General features: G+C 39.8%; 2 protein-coding genes and 2 pseudogenes across 2 annotated transcripts; all 4 read right to left on the bottom strand.

Moving 5' to 3' along the window:
* Positions 1–8,548, bottom strand: part of LOC120287147 — a 90,272-nt pseudogene extending 81,724 nt beyond the window's left edge.
* A 1,743-nt stretch (positions 8,549–10,291) lies between these two features.
* Positions 10,292–11,356, bottom strand: LOC120287146 (disease resistance protein RPV1-like). Its single transcript, XM_039299845.1, has one exon. The coding sequence runs from the start codon at positions 11,354–11,356 to the stop codon at positions 10,292–10,294; it is 1,065 nt and encodes a 354-aa protein (XP_039155779.1).
* A 1,432-nt stretch (positions 11,357–12,788) lies between these two features.
* LOC120287145 (TMV resistance protein N-like) lies at positions 12,789–14,942 on the bottom strand. Its single transcript, XM_039299844.1, has 3 exons — positions 14,825–14,942; positions 14,102–14,615; positions 12,789–13,344 (listed from the first exon to the last, which is right to left on the bottom strand). The coding sequence occupies exons 2-3, from the start codon at positions 14,578–14,580 to the stop codon at positions 12,789–12,791; spliced, it is 1,035 nt and encodes a 344-aa protein (XP_039155778.1). The 5' UTR covers positions 14,581–14,615; positions 14,825–14,942.
* A 2,018-nt stretch (positions 14,943–16,960) lies between these two features.
* On the bottom strand, positions 16,961–22,031 carry LOC120287144 (annotated as a pseudogene).
* Positions 22,032–23,609: the final 1,578 nt, after the last annotated feature.

Genomic DNA, 23,609 nt, shown 5'->3' with positions numbered 1-23,609 from the left:
ATCAACTGCCATAAAAGCGCTAAGTTGAGTTTCTTTACTCGTAGGTCACGCTCTACCACATTAGAGATGTATTTTTTTTATGCATTTTTGAATTGTTTTCTTATAAAATTATTAAAATTGTGAATTTTTTGAATTTTTTAAATTTTTATAAATTTTTAAATATTTTTATGCATTTTTTAATTGTGTTTTTAAAATACCAAAATAGATTTTTTTCCAGATTTTTAAACTTTTCTCCTTTTTAATTCTTTAGAATATTCTTTTCTAAAAAAAAAAAAAACCGAAAATAAGGACATTGGTATGGACTATCAAGTGCAGTCAGGCTCGGGCCCGCCGAGCAGGACTAATTCGCGGGCGGATTCCCACAACTGAGCCAGTTAGACCTAGACCTTGAAACAAACATGAATTTAACTCGAAAGCCCAACTCACCTAAAACGTCCAGCCCAAACTAAACTAAACTATACAAGTCCAAAATATCTCAAACGAATTAAACCCAAATTCCACAAGACCAATTAGGCCCAAACCAAACAAGTCCAGACTCGATTAACTTAAGCCCAATCTAGATTTACTAAAGTTCAACCCAAGCTCATTTCCCATTATTTTCTCTCTCTAAAATATGGTCGATCTCCCCACTGCTCTCTGGATTCTCCTTATCCTTCACAGCACACGAGCCCTTCAATCTTCAACATTAAAAGTTAAGTCACCAACACAAAACGTTTGTTATGGATCAGAGTCATTGGACCACGGCCCATCCTCGATTACGACTCCACAGCGATGGGTAACATATAAAATGGAAGACAATAGTAAAGCTCAGTCAAGCATCGTGAGAAATCAGTGTTCGTCAAGATCCCCGGTTCAGTTCCTCGCAAGTATTCACATCCACTATGAGAACAATGCACAGGATCAAACAACACAGAGGCACCACCGAAAGAGACTCGACAAAGAGAAAAGGAAACGCATGTTGAGCCGCGGCGACAAAAAAAAAAAAAAAAAAACGTTTTTTGAGGTTAGAGAGAGATCACCATCAAGCGTACCCCATGGCTACACGTTCAAGCGACTCAAAATCGGGAGAAAATATTTACGGCCTTGGTGCAAACATTTTGGCAAACGTGTGGTGGGCGAATTGAAAGGAAAACCCGAACGACAACAAAACTCGAAACCGGATCAAAACTCAACACGAATCAGCGGGGAATGCTCAACAGCAACGAAGGACAGCACAAACGAACCCGAAACGCACGCCCCGGCTCAGTAGCTCGTGCAAAAACATGAGAGAACAGGGCAACAGCAAGGCATAAAAGGGGGTCGGCCGAGAGTCTCTACCCGGCTCGGGGGCGGCGAACGGTGGACGAACTCCATAGACCGGACTACGTTCGGTCGCCCCGCACGCCTCCGAGCCGGGATCCCGGGGAAATGGACGCAACTCGACACAACTCAAAAAGATACGCACGATACCTACCGTGGGAGAAGCACGCGTCCGCAAGGGTCGGCGGCCGAGGTCCAAGCGCGGTCTCACTCACCTCTCTCCCTTTTAAGTTACCCAGCGCGCATGGCCTCCTGCGACGCCAGCTGCCCCTGCCGGCCTGACCCCCGACCGGACGCTCCTGCGGTCATGCCGTTCCCCACCGTACCAGTGTTCTCATCGCGTTGTAGAGGGCGTGAGGGAAAGAGAGGGAAAGACGTGGCAAGGGCCGGGCCAAGGAAAAGGCAAAAAAAAAGAAAAGAAGAGAGCCGGGCCCAAAGAAGGGAAGGGAAAAGGAAAAGAAAAAGGGGCTCGGCAGGCCCAGCCCTAGCCCGGGCCCACTGATTTTTTTAAATTAATTTTTTAAATTTTTAAAAATTAAAAATTCTAAAAATTTTAATAATTAATACTAGCAATGCAAATGTTCCTAATGTTCATATATAACTCAATTTAATGAAAATTATTTTTGTTAAGGGTTAAGAATTAATTCCTAATTTTTTTTGTAATTAATGAACAATTAATGAGTTGTCAAAATGTAAGTGTCAGCATATATGATAGGTGTTGGAACTCTAACAATAGTCCTAAAGTGCCTACAACAACATTTGTGCCTCCAAAACTCAAACCACAATACTAGTCAACTCATCAATCCCCATAGAAGTTGGCCGTCCAATTTCAAGGCAAACAAAGCTCCACACACTTACAAGTGCTAAGTCAGGTTTGAAACTGGTAAGTTACACCCTATGACGTCAGCAAGCTATATTAGTAGGCCAGGTTCCGGGCCATGTTAGCAGGAGGCTTCAAAAGCCCAATACGATTTTTGACCGAACCGGCTCAATACTTTGACTAATCGATTCGAGGTCTTATAGATTGATTCAGTGCCTATTCAAACTAAGCCACAACTTTCTCTAATGTGTCATGTTCAAGTTTGAGGTAGTTTTACTTTCAACTTTTTAGTACGCTACAAAAGATTAGTCACAGATCTCAGCCAATTCGAGCCATCCAAGATGGCTCTAATAATTATTTGTGGGTTGAGCCATGCCTACTTGATCATAAGAAACTGTGAAAAAATAATGCTGGAAGACCTAAAGATTAGATCTGTAAAAATTGTCAAATCATCATGTGGATCTACAGCAATATCCACTGGTCTATAATTTAGTAGATTTGAGACTGTAAAATGTAGTGAGGTTTACTCTTTCAATGTTATAGTAATAGTGGTTTGGCCAACCAAGATATAGGAATTGGGGCAGTCTATCACCGGTTTTTTTCAAGTGGATATAGTCGACTCGGGATCAATTTGCACTCTCACGTAGCACTCTCCGAACCAACGTGAGAGTGGAAGATCGGTAAGAATCTGCATGCTAGTTATCGAGATCGTACGTGCTTCATTCAATTTTTTATGGCGTTAGTTGACGATGGGCCAATTCGTGCATCATTCCTCCATCGCCCTTCTCCACCCACACTCCAAAGCATTGTTGCAGTCTTGCAGAGCATCTCTAAGGAAAGCGAGGGAAGCGATCCAAAGCTCGGGAGTGACGTTGCTCTTGCTACACTGCACTCCCACTTCTGTCGTCCTGCCAAATACTGTCATTATTGCCAATGTCTCTTCCACGTTGTCATTACAATGTACGGTAATTTCAGCGCTAATAAAGCACAGATGAAGAGCAGAGAAGAGCGAGTTGATCTTCATCAAAACTGCCAGAGGCTGCCCAGTCCCTCCAGGATCACGACTTTGAATCCCAGCGACGTCCTGCACAGCAAGGGAGATTCGGCAATTGCGCGGTCTTCGCCCGCTGCAAGGCTCAGCACTCGAGTCTTCGTTGACGAAAGCTGCGAAGAAGCACCAATCAACAACCGTTGCCCCAATCGCATTTTCCTTGTTAACGTTTACAGAATTTTCGTCATAAAATGTAGTGACCTTGATTTTTTAAGTTTTAATAAAGCTTGGGACTTCCCTCGTTTTAGGCGTTATATTGCCAAAACTAGGAGTTAAAATTTCAATTCTATGAAATCACCGGAATTTAACTTAAATATATCCATCATCTTATCATGTAACGGCGATTAGAAAAATGTGAATTAGAATTTAATTCAAGGAAAAGGCCATGCGGAATAGTACTATAATCTAGAATGGTACACTTTTGCATCCCATCGGGATTTAAAAATAAAGTAACAAAATCAGGAAAAATCTAAAATAGGGGTTTTCAGCATGACACGGCATTGATTATTTTACGAAAGTAAATCCTCCGGGTAGTCCTATATCTTAGAGCATGACATCATTTGATTTATGGCCTTAATTTATTGTGTTCGTCAATATTTTCTGGTGGTTTTGCGTTTTGTATGGCGTTTTCGATAATGACTTGACAAAGGCAACGCTTGATTGATTGTCTGGGAGCCATCAGCTTCCCATCTAAAGTTTTTGAGCCATTTTTCAAGATGTATTTGGACCGTTTAATATGAACAGTTGCATCTAAGAATATGATGGATCTCAGTCTTGCCATATCCGCCGATCTGTTATGACACACTGACAGCACAGTAACTCTCCTTGAGGGGCCGCCGCACGGAGAACGCAGCCACGAGGAGGAGCTCTTGATGCGGACGTGCTTGAACACGGTGAAATTTATACGTTGAGCTTTTAGATCCAAATGTTTGTTTATTTATAAATACTATGAATTTGAATTTAATCTAAACGTGGAAAATAGAAGGGTCTGTGGACGATTATAAACTTGGATTATTCGATTATTAATAAATTATTTATTATTGGGTCTCTATAGATATAGGTATCGACACTTAATATTGAATCATGTAAATTTTTGATGTCTTTTATTGTTTCTCATTTATTTATTCTGATAATTGCATGTCGACAAAAATTACACGATCTTAGGTAGCTTCCACATTAACATATTACGATAGGGGCACTACACATTTGATAATGCGCACAGGCAACATTATGGGTGCCAACGGAAGTCGGAAATCTGAACAGTGAACATGAGAGATATGGGACATCCGTCCACCAGGATGAACCCATTGGTCACTTCAGTTTAATTTTGAGAGAATAAAAAAAAATGGATCTTAATAAGTTTCTTCGAGGCACCAAACCTGAGAAGCAACAAATGCACGCTCGACAATGTCAACGTTGCCTCTCAACCCATGTAGGAATCCATCCGCAGACTTCACAGCAGCATATTTCATTTTCACATCATTTGATCATGTAAAAAGAGTCCACATATCAAAGAGCCATTAAATTTCAGGTTCATGAAAGAGATCAGACTACATCTCAAGGGCCAAACAAAATATCTTTGTGAGTTGCAGAGCCATCTCCAGCTTTAGCATGAAAATTGTCAAAGCACAGATGTAAACAATTCAGTTTGCTTCATGACATAACGTAAGGAAGCAAAGTAAGTGAAGACTAAGATGTCATGTCATAATTTCATTGGGGAAATAGACGCAGAAAATTGTAGTTTCGAGTAGGCATGTACGATCACTGTAAGTCTGATGCATTTAACTGCTTGAACTTCTCCGCTTATCAAAATGCATGTCATTCTCTTAGCCGTAACAACAAAAGATGTAAGGTGCTCTGTTCCTACATTCTTTCTGTTACGTTCCTCTGTTTTCCTTATTGAGGAGCAGACAGAATAATCAGAAATTAAGATACTGTCCACAACTGCTTGCTTCTGCCAATAGCCCGAGACAAGGTATCCCATTAACGCATTTTCTTGGGTAGTGGTAATGAATAGGTTTTCAAGGTGGCATCGGTAAATCGAATCCCGTGACCTATACAAGTAGAGACAATAACAGCTCCTCTTATATTCATTAATCATTACAGTGCACAGGCAAAGTCTGCACACGATAAAATTGACTTGCAAGTGACATATGCCCATATGGTGTTGGAACCAAAACGATTTGGAACCAATTGTTTTGATATTAATTGTAGAGTGCGCAGCTTATAAAATATGCGAAAGCATTAAAATGCTCAAATCAAACTAGCTGATACAATAACACACTCAAACACATTAATACAAGCATACACTCAGCTATTCTATTTTCTTCCATTCTCGATCACGGAGGGATAACTCGCTCAAACAGAGCTACTGAGGCTGCAGTGCCTCTCCCTGAAGTTCACCGTTGCACCTGGTGACTTCCTATTCCGAAGCTCTCACTGCTGAAGGCTTTCCCTGAAGCTCACATATGTGTGGCTTCCTTGCTGGCCTGAAGTTCTCCGCCTGCGTGTGGCGTGAGTCCCTCTCCCTGGCCTCCTTACTCTGCCTGCGGTGGCTTGAGGCTGTTAAGCCTCTCTTCGAGGCCTTTCGGCCTGCTCCTTCACCTTGAGGCCTTCTGGCCTGAGTTCAAATGCTTCGCGTACTGTCATATTTATAGACATCTTCCACCGCCTGGAATTCACCGCCTGATCTCCACCGCCATTGACTTCAACGTGCAAGAGCTGAAGTTGAACTTTTCTTCTTGGCTAAGGAGTCAATAATTGTGGGCTACTTTTCCTTCGCGTCCAAGTTGAAGCTTGCTTCCTGCTCTTGAAGACTCCAGCAACAAGAATAATATTAGTTTAATATGTGCCCATTCTATTTTTTTAATCATCTTGTGGCTTCTTCAAGAACTCTCTTCTTTGGCGGTTTACGTGTTGCGCTTTAGCACACTTCTCTTTGGCGGTTTATTATTATATTAGGTGTTGTGTTCCAACATATGGACCTAAGATGTGATTCTTGTGAAAATCTCATCCTTCTCAAACAGGAAGTTCTCAGCAGAGCACATCTTCGAAATTTCTTGTAAATGTTAAGAATTCAGAGACTCTAGCGTGATTAAGCATGCACTCATGTGTCTGGGAGAAAAAAATATGCTTTCTTGGAACAGTGTACCCCTTAGGGGGCCTCAGTACTCTGAAGCTGTTTTACAAAAACTGAAAAGCCCCTGAAGACGCTAGCAGAATGTGATATGACGTCAAAACTGCCTAAGTTGAAGTCTAAATCTGTAAAACGAATTGATATTTATTTACCTCGACAACTTCTGGCCAGCCATTTTGGATACGTGATTTCAGGTAATCAATTCCTCGAGGAGTGTAAGAATAAGGTGGCTTAACCCACAGATTTGAAAATGCCAACTGACATTTGGCATATAAAAAAATTGCATTTCTAAGAGCTTTTCTGTCGAACATATAAGAGGTAAAATTGTCGCTCATGCATGACCACCAACAACTGGAACATCAACTTCTCTAGGATCAGGACCAAGTTCTTCTGCCTGCATGGAACATAATAGATAAGGAATCTACCTGGGAAAGTAAAATGCTGTTGGCTTGCATGACACTCTCGAAACTGGTTTCTTGTACAAATCTTCTGCCGGAGCATTAGTCCCAAATAGCTATCACCAAAAACAAGGTCATCATCATGAGAAAAGAACCAATAACACTCACTAATACATAACAGCACTTGCAAATAGCCTGATTTTTCACCTTGGCGTCTCCACTGTGCACATGATCCCATACATGAGGCATTAGCCTATTTAATGAAATACCGGGTCCACTTAGCTGTCTTATTGCAAGATGGGAAAAAGTTAGCTGCCCTTGGAGCAAGTGATTGCACGCCAGACAAGCGTGCTAAACTTGTAGGCTCATACGAAGCGACGACCTGACACTCTGAACTCTATAAATATACTTGATGCTTCTTGACCGTATCAGCAAGACAGTACAAGCAGAAGTGATATGTACCACAAAAGTATTTGCTCTAACTACGTCAAGCATGGTCACACCCAACAGTCTCTTGGATCATAAGTGCCAGCGCTCTTGGAAACTTTGGCTGCAATGGGAACTGTGGAGTTAACAGAGCTACAAATCCAGTTGACTATGGCGTTCGGGCAACATGTGGCAACTCCTTCACAAAGGGTTCTGTTGTTCCAGCACTCATTTTGAACAGGTCATCTCTTTTCATTCCTGTTCTCCCAGGAACTCCGGCAGGGATGATGACGAGGTCCATCCCTACAGGGGCCTTCTCCAGTTTTTGTTGTCCCAGAAATCCACAGAAAACAATCAACAATATCAAATTAGTCTGACATAAAAAATGATCCGTATACTCACTAATGATATGAAGCTCACTCATCCAGAAAGGTAATCCGAACAATATCCCCACAGAACAATCAACAATATCAAATTTCATCTTTGTCTAGAGCCTAGCAATTCCACCATCCTAAATTCAGCGAATAGCAAGCAAATTAACGATCAGAGGGGGAAACTCACTATGGCACCGGTGTCTTTGTGGCAGATATCAGCGGTGACACCAGGAGTATTCACAACACCCTACAGATGGAAAAACATAGACGAGCTGGTTGATCCCCACCAAAACTGCCAGAGGCTGCCCAATCCCTCCAGGATCACGACTTTGAATCCCAGCGACGTCCTGCACGGCAAGGAGATTCGGCAGTAGCGCAGTCTTCGCCCGCCACGAGGCTCAGCACTCGAGCCCTCGTTGACTAAAGGTACAAAGGTGCATCAATCAACAGTCGTCCCCTAGATCGCATTTTCATCTTCAGCGTTTACAAACTTTTCGTCATAAAATGGACGGATACGTTAAGGTGACCTCCTTGATTTCAAGTTTTAATAAAGCTTGGGAATTCCCTCATTTTAGGCTTTATACCCCACTTGGGTGAATAATTTCTCAAAGTGTTGTCGTATCTATTATGCTCTTCATCCTACAAAAATATGGGTGGCGCTTTCCGCTTTAACTTATATATTGCAGTTGTGTGTAGATTATTTTCCTTTAGGATGCTGGTTTATGAAGATTTTATTTTGGGTTATTTCTCTTTATAAAAGTTCACGTAAAAAGAAATAAAGTCAACAGCATTAAGGAAAAGGGGGCTCAGTGGCTGCCGATGGATCCAAAAGTACTAACGTACTAAATAAATGGAACCTCGTGATTGATATTCAAATACTCTAATTGCACTTAGAGCTTGGCCTAAGATGAATGCGTGGAATAATCACTGAATATTAATGGGAGTAAATTAGAGATACGATGCATTCTCGTACTTTGGCACCCTATAAATTAAAACAACATCAAGAAATACAATAGATGGCTCAAGAAGTGACATGAGAGACATGAGAGACACTCGGATTAGTTCATGTCGGTGGTGAATGTGTGTCGCCAGTTTGGCATTTATCCCACGTGCAGGGCCCGCAGGTTTGGCATTATCCCATGACCAGGTCCTCAATACTATGACTAACTCACCGCCAACTCTCTTCCCAACCGCCAGCTCTACAGGTTAGCAAGGAAAAGCCGAAATGAGAACTTCTGTTTTGCTTTGATGTAATCAAAACGCACCTGAGAATTTCGACAAGGCTATACTCCCACACTCTTTTCGTACGACCGATGCGCACTTTGGATGCAAAGAAAATCTGGGAGAAGTTCAAAGCCACTCACCTTTCTACTGCACCAGTTTGATACCAGTCATGATATTCTTCAATCAGTTGCACGGTAGAGAGAACGGTTTGTTTTAAAGCTTCTGCCAAACCCAACTCCAACTTGGTAATGTCGACACATCGGGCAACCTTTCCATTGACCTGCAATTTTCTATCTTCACATATACCAAATTATTCAGTTCTTTCAAGCCTTCGACGGCTCTCAACTTCCTACAACGGCATAGCTCGAGATGCTGTAGATTTTTCAACTTCGATAAGTTAGGCAATTGTTTGATCACATCACACATGGTAATGTGCAAAGACTCCAGTGATTCTAGTTCCCCCAAACCTGGAATCTCCGCCAGATTGGGGAAGTCGCTGAGCTGTAATTTTAGTAGCCTCTTCAAGTGCGATAGATCGGGAAGAGCAGGGAATTCGGCATCTGCAATCACTAGACATTTCAAACTTGAGGGAAGCTCGGCAATGGGGAAAGCCGGTGGCTTGCAATTTTAAGTGTTTGGAGACTAGAGAAAGCACCGATCTTTCCTGGCAATGTAGAGATTGGGCTCCATTCTAAATCCAATACCCTCGATAGGTCAAGTTCCACATTTCCCACGGTATTTCATCCATGAGATGCCGACAAAACGAGGCATCGAGCTCTTCAAGTGTCTTTACCCCTCCGAGAGCATAGGGTATTGTGTGTATCTTTGTGTATGCCACATTTAAGACTTTTAGTCTCCTTAGATTTTCAATGGAATCGGGGAGAAGGGAGATCCCCGAGGATTTTAAATCCAATTCAACCAATAATTTCATTTCCCCAATAGAGTCTGGAAGCTCATATAGATTCTTGCATCTAGAAATAGACAAATGCGTTAAACTCGTCAACCTTCCAATAGAATCAGGGAGAACACAGATCTCCGAGAGTTTTAAATCCAATTTGACCAATGATTCTAGTTCCCCAATAGAATCAGAAAGCTCATGTAGATTCTTGCATCCGGATAAAAGTAAATGCTTGAGATCTTTTAACCTTCCAATGGAATCAGGAAGAACAGAGATCCCCGAAAATTTTAAATCTAACTCAACCAATGATTCTAGTTTTCCAATAGAGTCCGGAAGCTCATTTAGATTGTCGCATCCAGAAAAAGATAAATGCGTGAAATTCGTCAACCTTCCAATGGAATCTGGGAGAACGGAGATTCTCGAGAGTTTTAAATCCAACTCAACCAATGATTGTAATTTCCCAACAGAGTCTGGAAGCTCATGCAAATTTTCGCATCCAAATAAAATCAAATGCTTAAGATTCCTTAACCTTCCAATGGAATTAGGGAGAATAGAGATCCCCGAGAGTTTTAAATTTAACTCGACCAATGATTTTAGTTCCCCAATAGAGTTCGGAAGATCATTTAGATTCTTGCATCCAAATAAAAGCAAATGCTCGAGGTTCGTTAACCTTCCAATAGAATTAGGGAGATCGAAATCCCCGAAAGCGATAAATCTAACTCGACCAAAGATTCTAGTTTCCCAATAGAGTTCGGAAGATCATTTAGATTCTTACATTCTAATAAAAGCAAATGTTTTAGATTCTTCAGCCTTTCAATGGAATCAGGGAGAATGGATACCCCTGAGAGTTTTAAATCTAACTTGATCAATGATTTTAGTTCCCCAATAGAGTTTGGAAGCTCATGTAGATTCTTGCATTCAGATAAAAGTAAATGCTTGAGATCCTTTAATCTTCCAATAGAATAAGGGAGATCTGATATTCCCGAGTAACTTAAATCCAAATCGACTAATGATTCTTGTTCCTCAATAAAATCTGGAAGCTCATGTAGATTCTTGCATTTAGAAAAAGACAAATGTAGGAAATTCATCAACCTTCCAATGGAATTTGGGAGAATGGAGATCCCTGAGAGTTCTAAATCCAACTCCACCAATGATTCTAGTTCCCCAATAGAGCCTGGAAGCTCATGTAAATTCTCACACCCAAACAAAAGCAAATGCTTGAGATTCCTCAACCTTCCAATGGAATCGGGGAGAACAGAGATCCCGGAGAGTTTTAAATCCAACTCAACTAATAATTCCAATTCCCCGATAGAATCTGGAAGCTCATAAAGATTCTTGCAGTTAGACAAAACCAAACGTGTGAGATTCAACATTCCTATGGAATAAGGAAGTCGGTAGATACCCGGATGAAATTGAATTTCAAACTTTGTCAAAGATTTTAGATCGCCTAGTGTCTCAGGAAGTTTGAACGATTTGCCGAAGCAAGGCATGATAATCTCCGACAAGTATTCTAAAGAACCAATTTCTTCAGGCAACCCTTCAAGGCATGCACATCCCTCAATATTCAAAGTATTTAGCAATTTTAGCTTACCGATTGAGCTATCAATTGTAGATAATTGCTCACAGCCAGCGAGAATCAGTTTCTCCAACTTGCCAAACTCCAAAAAATCAGGTGTCTTGGTTAACTCATTGCAGCATGTCAAATCTAGAATTTTCAACTTTTTCGCCATCTGCTATGGAAAAAGAAGGCATATTACATGCTGACAAAAAGTATGAGAATATGAAACACAATTGATAGAATTCAAAGCGAACTTGAGCGAGGCGTGTTAGTACTCGATATGCCTCCATCCACCCCAATTGTGGGTGATGTCGCTTGATGAAAGGTCGAGCACGACCAAATTCACCAAGTGAAGATTTGTCGCTGAAAAATCGTGCGGGCAATGACGCCAAGAAAGCCATCTTAGACTAAGAAGAAGATTCTTGAAGTCACCTACAAAATTCAGTCTTTCCCCTCCAAGAAACCTCAGCATTGGCAAATAGGCTAATTCTTCAGGTATTAAGTCATGACTAATACCCAAACTGAGTGCTCGTACAGCTCGTTTTTCCTGCCAGCAACATCAGAGAATAAAGATTGAATATACAATAAACGAAGTAAAAAACCAATGCAAGTAGTCAACAATATCAGTGGTTCTTCTTTGACCCCAAACTAATTAAATCAGACCCACGTTATAACAAAATAATCAGCACTCTTCTTAACTTGAAAACGAGATAAACCAAACATATTTAAAATGTCCATGCGAAGTTAATTTCCTCGGTCTTTTCACAAACTAAACACCATTTCAAGGAAACAAAGAATTTTTTTTTTTTTTTGGTAAGGACAAAGAACTCATTTTCATTCTCTCTAAAACAAGAAATGAAGAATTTGAACTAACCAAATGGCGCATTAGCTTTATTCTCGTTTCACATGGGTAAGGCATGAAAACATATACTTTTGTTGTTTAAAAGTTCCTTTCTATTTCTCTATAAGTTAGAAAGCAAAGCAGGACATTCTCATTTTAATGCACATGACCAAAGATTTTGCTTGATTGATTATGTCTTCTACTCGTAATAACTTTCACCTCGTTGTTACTCAGTATATCTAGAGTATTCTCATCAATTTGCACCAACGGCGCTCTCCAGCATCTTCAAAATTCTCTTCCTTGACAATGTACCTTCCTAGATCTCGAATTTCATCATGCATCCAAAACCTATTGAACTCATCAATCTTCATCAATGACATGAGGAGAAGAACATCAATCACGCTGCGTGGAGAATATCCACTACTACGCCACATGTAATCTGCATAAGTCTTATACTCCCCGATGCAAAAACATGCTATGTCTAGGAATATGGCCATTTCTATGTCCTCCAATTTGTTGATACTTATCATCAATGTATTTCGAACGTGCTTATGCGGGACTTGCTTTAAGTCCTCCAATGTCTCATCCCATTCTGATCTGACCGTGTTGGTGAAAAGAGAACCCACTACTTCTAGAGTCAAAGGAAGCCTTCCTATGCTTGAAACGACTCTTTCCAAAAAATTGTAGCAATCTACTGGAGGAGTATCACTTCTAAAGGCATGCTTGCTGAAAAGCCGAATTGCTTGAACCATGGGCATCTCCTTCATTGGGTAGGCCAAGTAATTGCTAGGTGGCATTTGGTTGTCCTTATCAAGTATTGTGCTTTTGTCCCGATTGTAATAATGATCCTACTTCCAAAACCAAACCAATCATGTCTCCCCGCAAGGTTCTCGAGTTGCCTCTTCTCGTCCACATTATCAACAACAACCAGAACTTTCTTGTTGCTAAGTCCTCTTCTTATGCGATCGATCCCATCATTGGTGTCGAGGATTCCGATAATAGAGGTTGAGCCTAGTGTGTCAGATAGCAGTTTCTTTTGCACATCTAAAAGACCTTGACATGGAACATCATCAAGGTAACTACTACAATTGAATTTAGACCGGAATCGGTTGAAGATAATACTTGCAAGAGTTGATTTACCAATACCACCTATTCCATGGATTATAAGGAATCGTACATGGTCATTAGAGTTAGCATCCAACAGTTTCTCTATTTGTACTAAATCATCCATTTCAACTAGATAGTCAGGAAGAGGTCTATCCTTCCCCTTCAGCTTATGTAGAAGCTCTTGAACAATCAATTTTATAAGTTCCCCATACCTGCCAGACAGTGATGGTGGACGATTCAGACTGAGAAAATAATGGCAATGCACTATTCCTAACTTTCAAGCATAAGCTATTTGAATAACATATATGAAAAACATCAGGACTGTTTTACAAATGGTGGCGGTTTTTCAAAAAAAAAATTGAATCCGTTTAAACATAATAATCTCAAGTTACAATGAAAATCAAATTATAATAAAAGGCCTCGTATTAGCTGTTGTCGTTGTCCATATTCCCATTGATTGGATTTAACACTAACCTGCTGCCAGACTCTCATTGACTGGGTTTAAACACAGTGATTAAGAGAAAATGAAGAAATTTGGGTCATTTCGTAGTTGGTTGAAGGGGAGAGAATAGTGGAAAGTAATCTAATCAAACCTTCATGACTATTTTGCCTTACTGCTCATTAATAAAATTTCAATTTATACTGCGTCTCCAAGTCGCATCTCTCTGGAGATCTCTATGATATCAGGGAGACTGCATCGAGACACTGTCAACATAGAGGTGAAAACGTCCACATCTAATGAACCTCCCTCTAGATTTTGAGGAGACGTTAAAATAACGGTGACGTGCCAAGCTTGAATGCTGCATCGAGCAGTGTGAAGCTCCATCACTACCCAAGAAAGAATTGTTCTTTTCTTTTGAGGGAGGGAGGGGGGGTAGAATTTCTTGTTATGTGAAGAGCTAAAAGAAAAAAAGTCCCGGACAGATCATGTTAAAATTAGTAACTCTGAAAGAGTTGCCGAAAACTTACCCTTTTCCTTCCAGCTTCCAACCAACTCTAGTTGGAACCTCAACAAGAGCAACTTCCCAGCGCTTCACCTCATCGGGGCCATACTTATTCTTATGCATAGACAGGGCATTTCTATACAATTCTGTTTTGAGCTTGACATCATCAGGCTCCACATCGAAGAAAACAGGGAGGATCTCCTTCTTCCCATCCGACTTTGAAGTGCAATCTACCATATGAGCAACCTCACGGAGACACCACGGACTGGAAGCGAAACCCTTAGAGAAGATGGGGATATAGATTTGAGTGTTGTCAAGGGCTTGCAAAAGGTTTCCACCAATCTTCTGACCGACTCGGAGCTCTTCGTTGTCTTTGAAGACGCGGATTCCTTTCTCCACCATTTGACTATAGAGGCAACTGGTAAAATGGTCCCGAGTATCCGGTCCCCTAAAACTCAAGAACACCTCGAACTCCATTCCTGAAGCGTTAGTGACAGATGCCATCTCACGTAGCAAACGAGACTTGGGATGGAATCAAGCTGAAGAAAAATTGCCATTAAGCTTTCTTGATGTGAGACATCAATCGGGGGAAGTTAACAAACAAAAGAAGAAGAAAACGGGCGGTGGGTACGGTTAGTCGTGATTCACACCATCAATTGGCGATGGCAAACTCCCAAAGAAACCGAAATGGCAGCACACCGGAATCGAAACATTGGATGAAGAAATCGAAAACGAAAGAAGAGAGTACCTGCGAGATCGAGAGAGACGAAACGAGACAAGACCGGCGACTCAGGCAAGACTCAAGAGAGATCGAAGGACGCAGCTGTAGAAACGAGAGAGAGAGAGAGAGAGAGAGAGGCAGATCTGAAAACTTCTGTTTTGACTTTTAAGATATTTTGGGGGTTTTACTCTCAAAATTCTTTATTGAAGCTATGAAAAGTAGGCCGCCGTGCTCCAGGTTTTTTTTTTTTTTTTTTTGAACAAAGCCGTGCTCCAGGTTGACCGTCCAACGTTCTAATGTGGAAATCTCAACTAACTCTACTTTCTAACACATCGTTGTCCTCCCCAGTTTTGCTTTGTCGAAGAGTTTCAATCCACACATCCATTCGAAGGAGCACTTTCTCCCTGGCGGCTAGCGCACTTTTATTGACTTCTTTGAGGAATGAACGTTAGAGTTAAAATATATATTACAAATATGATTTCTTAATGTCTTTCCCAACTTCTATGTAATTTACTATATAGGCCACCTTTCATGGATTTTAAATATTAGCTAACATTATAAATTCAATTTTTGAACTTGTTTTCATCACAAACAATAACCAGATAACACTTTATTTTCTCTATAATCGAATATCCTAAAAAATTGTTTGCAGCGATAGGAAGTTTTCGATAAAACACACAGACCCTGACATTTATTCATGTTACCCTGACCTTTATTCTTGGAACAAATTTGACTTGAACTTTCACAAATCAAAGAAAAATTGCCAATCTCTTAGTCTTTATGCTAGTAAGGAGAACTTGGTGTGAGAAATTGCTGCTGGTGATTAGGCCAAAGCTTCGGAGAGGCTTCTCCAACTGAAAACTCTCGATCTTGTGCTATTGCGTTGAAATGATAATTTCAACTCCCTCTCTGCCCACTGCACACAAGAAGAGCCTCTATTATGGTTCTCTTGTTCATTTGTCTCTTAAATCTTCTGGACAAAGCGGTAGAGAACTGCACCTGAGTCTCTTATGTTGGAAAAACATTAGATAATATGAAAACAAGAGTTTTTGGAAATCAATTGAAGAATAAATGAGAAAATAATATTAATTTTCTTAAGGGTCCAAGTACTACCCTTAAGGATAATTTTGCTCATTAGATTACAAAACTCATTGTGATAAACTCTAATGGCTATCTTCCCAAGATATGACAGACCTTCTTCTCTTTCACATTTTGAATAATAGAAGGAGCATAAACAATGTAATATGTATAACCTCGCAACAAAATGAAAGGCATGCAATGAGAAAAAAGAATATTCTTATTTTAACAACTTCGATATCATTTTTCAATTATGTTCAAAGTAACTATTTGTAATGAAATACTTATGTGATCATCTTTAATCTATTGTAAGAATAACAGTTAATTTTGTATCACAAAAAAAAAATAAACAACAAATAATTAAAAATTATTGTGGGTCCACTCTTTTAAGAATTTGTAGCTCACAATATGATGTTACTCACACCCTAACTCAAAACTATTATAGTAGCAAAATCCCAAGTAAAAGAAAGATGGCCATTATAAAATGTTGCAAAACTATCGTAATTTAATAGTAGTCAAGAATGTTATGAAAATGGTTAATGATTCGTTTCAAAACCTTATAGATTAATGGCTGGCAAAAATCCATTACAAATTGATAAAGGTTAAAAACTATTACAAAAATTAATAGCTTTCACTATTTTATTTTATTTTTTGCCCGAGTAGCTTTCACTATTTCAAAACTATTGAAATACCCAACATCTTATACTTCAAATCTAGTGCAAAAGACGAGCTTAAGCTTATTCAGCACTCTCTATCTATCATTTGCTTATTGCGGCACTATATATCTCATATTACGTAGATGCAATACTATGGGTGCATAAGAAAGAGGAAATCCGAGCACGAATATGAGAAAGATGGAACATAGGACAATGATATACAAACATCCGTCCACCAGATTATTACATAGATTCTCATTTGAATACGTTACATGCAAAAAAAGAAAAACCTCTGTGTTTTCTATGTCACCTATGCAAAATGAACTTTGACAACTTCATAGGTTTGAACCATTTATTCCCAGGTAGCAATTTTGAGTAGAAAAGTAAGAGGAAACTATGAAGAGGACATCTTTTTCCTTAGGCCACGTTTTCAATCGGCTCGCTTCTTGATGAATGAAATGCCCTTCTGAATACTTGTTGCTAACTGTTTCTCTGCTTTTTCCAAGCCAGCTCTACAGGTTAACAAAGAAAGGCCAAAATTGAAAAAATCTTCATCTTCTTTTGATATATCAAAGGGAGAACAAAAAATTTCAAGATTATTAAAACTCCAGGCCTTTCATACTCATTCGGCAGGCCAAGGGGAAGAAGCTCCTGAGTAGTCAGCCCCAGTACGACCGAAGCGCACTTTGGATGCAAAGAATAATGGGGACAACAATAAAGATTATCATTAGTCATTTTAGTTTGAAAGAGAAGCAAAGAGATCGGGTCTTGATAAGTTTCTTCAGGGCACCAAACCTGAGAAGCCACTGAAGACATTCACGGAATGTGACATGACAGCAAAACCGCCTAAATTGAAGTCTAAACCCATAACAAATTGAAATTTATTTACCTCGACAATTTCTGTCCCGCCATTTTGGATGCGTGTTTTTAGGAAATCAATTTCTTGAGGAGGGAAAGAATAAGGACCTGCATAATTTGAAAATGCCAACTGACATTTAGCATATCAATGAAAACTGCAATTTCTAACAGCATATCTGTCAAACATATAAAATTCTCATTAGGATACACAAACCTGAGATAAATGGGTGAAATTGTCACTCCTGCACGACCCCCAACAACTGGAATATCAACTTCTCTAGGATCAAGACCAAGTACTTCCGCCTGCAAGGAACATAATAGATAAGGAATCTACCTGGGATAGGAAAAATGTTGTTGGCTTGCATGACATAGTCTCGAAACTAGTATCTTGTACAATTTTGTTGCCTGAGCATTAGTACCAAATATCTATGACCATAAACAACCTCATGATCATGAGAAGATAATAGATAACACTCACTAATACATAACAGCACTTACATAATTATTTCACTCAAAACAATCAAATAGATGGGGCCTCTGGACTCCACCGCTAGACTAGCAAATAGCCTGATTTTTACCTACATTATCCCACAAACGAGGCATTAGCCTACTTAATAAAATACCAGGTCCACGGAGCTGTCTTGGAGCAACTCATTGTACGCAAGGCAAAAGCGTGCTAAACAAGGTAAATGCGCTTCTAACTTTGTAGGCTCATACAAAGTGACGACCTGATACTCTGAACTCTATAAATATACTTGATGCTTCTTGATAGTATCAGCAAGAGAGTACAAGCAGGAATTATACGCACCACAGAAGTATTTACTCTGACTACGTCGAGCATGGTCACACCAACAGTCTCTTTGGGTCATAAGTGCACGCTCTCTTGCAAACGTCAGACGCAATGGGTACTGTGGAGTTAACAGAGCTACTAATCCGGTTGACGATAGCTTTTGGGCAACATTTGGCAACTCCTTCACAGGGGGTTCCGTTGTTCCAGCACTCATTTTGAACAGGTCATCTCTTTTCATTCCCGTTTTCCTTGGAACTCCGCAGGAATGATGACGAGGTCCATCCCTACTTCTCCAGTTTTTGCTGTCCCAGAAATCCATAGAAAACAATCAACGACATCAAATTAGTCTGACATAAAATGATCCATATATTCACCAATGATTTGAAGTTCACTCATCTGAAAAGGTAATCCGAAAAATATCCCCAGAAAACAACCAACATTATCAAATTCCATTTTCATATATAGCCTAGCAATTCTGTCATCCTGAATTCCGCAAATAGCAAGCAAATTAACGATGGGAGGGGGAAACTCACCATGGCACCGTTGTCTATGTCTCTGATACCAGGAGCGACACCAGGAGCATTCGCAACATACAAATGAAGAACAAAAGTTGTATGGTGCTCTGTTTCCACATTCTTTCTGTTACCTTGCTTTGTTTTCCTTAAGGAAGTCCACAGAAGATAATCAGAAAGTAGTATATTCTCCACAGAGCTTGCTTCTGCCTATAGCCCAAGACGAAGTAATCACCTTCTACCTTCTTTCACATGCGAGGTGTCCCGTTAATTCCTACGAAGATAGACTTTATCTTGGGTAGTGGTAGTGCAAAGGCTTTCTAAGCTGGCATTGATAAATTAAATTCCTTCATCTCTACAAGTAGAGATAATAACAAGCTCTATTATTACAGTGTATAGACAATGCCATAAAGTTGACTGGCAAAAGATATATGCCCAAATGGACCAAAGATGCGATTCTTGTGAAAATCTCATCCTCCCCATAAAGAAAGTTCTCAAGAGAGTGCATCTTCAAATTGGCTTGTAAATCTGAAGAACTCAGAGACTCTAACATGATTAAGCATGCACTCATGCGTGAGAAAGGAGCTTGCTTGTAACAATGTACGCCCTTGGGTGGCCTCAGTACTCTGAAGCTTGTCAAATCCCGTTCACAAAATTAACATCACTAGAACAGCTAAAGCACTATTTATGACCCGAAAACCCATAATTGAAGAAGCTAAAGGAATGTGATATAACGGCTAAATCCATAACAAATAAAATTTATTCATTTCAACAACTTCTGCTCCTCCATTCTGGATTCATGACGTCAGGTAAATCAATTTCTTTAGGAGTGAAAGAATAAGGTGGTTTAGCCTACAGATTGTGAAAATGCCAATTGACATTTAGCATTCTAGAGAACACTGCAATGTCCAACAAAATCCATGTCAACCATGTAAGAACTTATTTGGAAGAACACATCACAAACCTGAGACAAAAGAGGTAAAGTTGTTGCTCCTACATGTCCCCCAGTAACTGGAACATTGACTGCCTACAAAGAATATAATAGATCAGAATTCTGATGAGAAATTTTAGCAAACATCCGTGCTATCCTAAGGAAAGGAAAACACTTTTTGGCTTTCATGGCATTGTCTCGAAAAAGAGTGACAAGCAAAGAACATACTAGAATCAGATTAATTTTCCTTTGAGCTAATAAAATCATCCTGGAATTCATAATACCTCGTTAGTGGGAGCAGTTCAATACCACTATAAATGGAACTAGCTCAATGCTGTGACTGATTGATTCGAGGTCTTCTAGACTGATTCATTACTGATTAAAACTAGCCCGATTAAAACTAGCCCCCAAGGTTTTTTCAACGTGTCCTATTCAAATTTTAGGTCAGTTTAACTGATTCATTGTCCAATATTTAGTTTTGAGAATCTTCTTTTCTTTAGACCTCTTGTTACGCTTCAAAGATGAGTCAGAAGTCTCACAACCTGATCAAACCATGCGAAGATGGTTCAAATTATTATTTGAGAGCTAAGCCATGCCTAAGTTTTTGAAGAGGAGAAAATGATGGTTACACGTGACAGGAAGACATCCATAAAACCTACGCGAGATCTGATGAAACTGTACAAAATATGTGTTGAAAGGCTCGAAAATTAGGGGCAGCCAAAACCACCAAATCATCAACGTGGATCCACAACACCATCTATTAATCTACAGTTATCATTATGCTAAACTGCCAATAGTGTTTTGGCTCACCATGACATAGGAACAGAGGCAGTCTATCTCCAGTTTTTCCGGTTGGATCTAGTCGACTTGGGATCAGTTTGCACTCTCCGAGCCTACATGAGAGTGTAAGGTTAATGCGAATCCATACGCTAGTTATCGAGATCGCATGTGCTCCATTCAATTTTTGATGGTGTTGGCTGACGACTCCAAGCCAATTCTGGCATCATTACTCCATCCCACTCCTCTACCCACAACACTGGAAAGTGGTGTAGCAGAGCTCATCTCTCTAAAAAACACATTAAGGGTTCCAAAAGCCAGGAGTGACGCTGCTCTTGCTATGCCGCAGTCCAACTTCTCTCGTAGTGCACAAGGCTCTTAATCTAGATCCAAATGCTCTGTCACTTCTGTCAATATCTTCCAAATTGTCATTGCAATGTAAGATAATTTCAGGACTAATAGAGCAAGACTTGCAAAACACATTTCAAATTATTTTTACCACTTGAAGCAAGACTCATTCGTCATCAGTCGGTGATTAGCAAGTAGCCACTAGACATGTACCGCAGCAAATTCCATGATGCCAGTCCAACTTCAAGATAATGTTCTAAGGCTTTTTGTCTCTTTTTTTTTTTTTTTGGTCTTTTATGCAAATCAATTGCTTTTTCATGCAAAAATAAATGAACTCAGTAGGTAATCTTTTAATCTGAGTACTCCGTGTAAAGAGAACTTGATGTGAGACATTGCCGCCGGTTATTAGGGCGAATCTCCAGAGGCAAGCCCAGTGCCAAAGACGAGCTTCAGCTTATTCAGCAACCTCTGTTTCTCAATTTGCATATATTGGACGCTGCACAACCGAGAGTGCCACTAGGAGGTGACCTTGCAGGTGCATAAGAAAGTCGGGAGAAAGCGAACACAAGAAAGATGGACATAGAACAATGATATACAAACAGCCGTCCACCTTGCTATTACACAAATAACAAATTAAGTACGATACATCTAGATAAATAAAACCGGTGATTTTTCTACGTCAGCTATGCCAAATAAATTTCGATATCCTTCTAGATCTGAACAATTTATTCCCGGGAACCAATTTTGTGTAGAAAATAACCGGAAACAATGAAGAGGACATCTTTTTTTGTTGCAAAAAGCCACGTCTTTAAATCGGTCACTTCTTGATATTTGAAATGCGCTACTGAATACTCTCAACCAACTCCAACTCTTTCTTTGCCTTTTTCTAGCCAGCTCTACAGGATAACAAACAAAAGCAGAAATTAAGAAACTTCATTTTCCTTTGGTGTAATCAAAGCAGACGTAAAAATTTCGAGATAAAACTCCAGACCTTTCGTACGCATTCAGTGGGTCAAGGGGAAGAACCTCCTCTGCGCCAGCATGACCAAGATGCACTGTGTATGCAAAGAACGGAAGGTCATTCACCTGAAACTGGGGACAACAATAAAGAAACTCATTGGTTAGTTCGGTTTGAATTTGAGAGAAGTAAAAGTATTGGATCTGGATGAGTTCTTTAAAAGCACCAAACCTGAGAAGCAACAAACGCACACTCGGCAATGCCAGCATCGCCCCTCGACCCATGCAGGCATGCATCAGCAAACTTGACGGCAGCATATGCCTCCATATTTCATTGTTTGCATTTTTGAGCAAGTGAAAAGAGTCAACAGATCAAAGAGCCATCAAATTTCCCATTCAGTAAAGAGATCAGACTACATCTCAAGGGTGAGAAAAGTACTCACCATTGACAGTCCAAGCCAGCTCCAGCTTTAGCCTGAATATTGTCAAAGCACAAACATACCCAATTCAGTTTGCTTCAAGACATAATGTGGGGAAGCAGAGAAGTGAAGACTAAGACATCATGTCATAATTTCACCGCAGAAATAGATGCAGAAAAATCCAGTTTTGGGTCGACAGCAACAACACTTCAAGATGGACTTCTCCACTTCCTAGTAAAATGCAAGTCATTCTCTTGGTGGTAACAACAAAAAGCTGTACGGTGCTCTGTCTCTGCATTCTTTCTCGTTACCTTCGTTTGTTTTCCTTAATAAGGACTAGACAAAATAATCAGAAATTAAGATATTCTCCCCAACTCCTTGCTTCTGCCTATAGCCAAAGAGAAAGTAATCACCTTCTACATACTTTCACACGTGAGTTATCCCATTAAATCCAGCAGATCTTTATTAATGCCGAGGTGGCATTGGTAAATCGGATTCCTTGACCTCTACGGGTAGATATGATAACAAGCTCTCTAATGTTCGTTACGGGATATATGCCCACATGGACATAAGAATCACTCTCATCCTTCTCATAAAGGACTTTCAGTAGAGTACATCTTCGAAATGGCTTGTGAATTCAAAGAATCTACGGACAGTAACATGCTTAAGCATGCAGTCATGTGTCTAGGAAACATAAGTAAACGTTTAATTTATTGATAGTTGTTGAACAATTAGTGGTTATTGACAACTAAACTTTTGCCTAAAGATCATTTCCGAAAAAGTGAGAACTTGTTCTTTCACAAAAAATTTTCTTGAAATTTTTACGTATAGATTACCTAAGCATTTAATATAGTTTTTAAATGCATTTATTTTTCCTTTTCTTGAAATTAAAAAAAAAAAAGTGTTAGAGCTGAGGATTTGAATGTGAATACCAAAGCCCCAGGGTCAAATTGGAATTAAAACAGCAAGTTGGAGCTAAAATGCAATTTCCAAAAGTTGAGGGACCAATTCGCAAAGTTTACAAAATTTCGCCCAAGCCCTTAAATCATCATATTGGCCCCCAATAAAGTTGAAATTAAACTTGGGCTAGGTCAAATTTATCAAATCAAGCTGAAAGGACCAAATTACATTGAATTGGACATTCTCGAGCAAGACAATACCTAACTTTGAGGGATGTTTTCGCAAAGTTGGGAAAAGAGAATGATAAAGTATGGTCAAATGGCTTAAAGAACTACACGCAAGCTTGCTAATTAACAAGAAATTACGACCAAATTGATGGATTAAAACACTTAAACCAGCTGTCAAAACCCAATCCACGATTTAGTCTCAATTCGAAGCTATTGAGTAGGCAACTTTGTGGTCCTACCATATCTTACTCAGCTACCAATCAGCTTGATCTCTGCCCCTAATGGAAGATCATAATCAAGAGCGCAAGTAGACAAAAATTGGCTAGGGATAAGTTCATGAGGCACATGAAAATCGCAGCA

The sequence above is a fragment of the Eucalyptus grandis genome, chromosome 8 (assembly GCF_016545825.1).
Source record: "Eucalyptus grandis isolate ANBG69807.140 chromosome 8, ASM1654582v1, whole genome shotgun sequence".
In the NCBI taxonomy this organism is placed as follows: domain Eukaryota; kingdom Viridiplantae; phylum Streptophyta; class Magnoliopsida; order Myrtales; family Myrtaceae; genus Eucalyptus; species Eucalyptus grandis.
The sequence above is the reverse complement of the archived record's forward strand: the minus strand, read 5'-3'. Positions and strand labels throughout refer to the sequence as shown.

What these genes read in the sequence shown, in the direction of transcription:
- LOC120287146 (XM_039299845.1), bottom strand. Translation starts at nt 11,356, where the DNA reads ATGGCGAAAAAGTTGAAAATTCTAGATTTGACATGCTGCAATGAGTTA.
- LOC120287145 (XM_039299844.1), bottom strand. Translation starts at nt 14,580, where the DNA reads ATGGCATCTGTCACTAACGCTTCAGGAATGGAGTTCGAGGTGTTCTTG. An exon ending in TGGAAGCTGGAAGGAAAAGG is followed by an intron (nt 13,345 to 14,101) that starts GTAAGTTTTCGG and finishes ACTGTCTGGCAG; the next exon opens with GTATGGGGAACTTATAAAAT.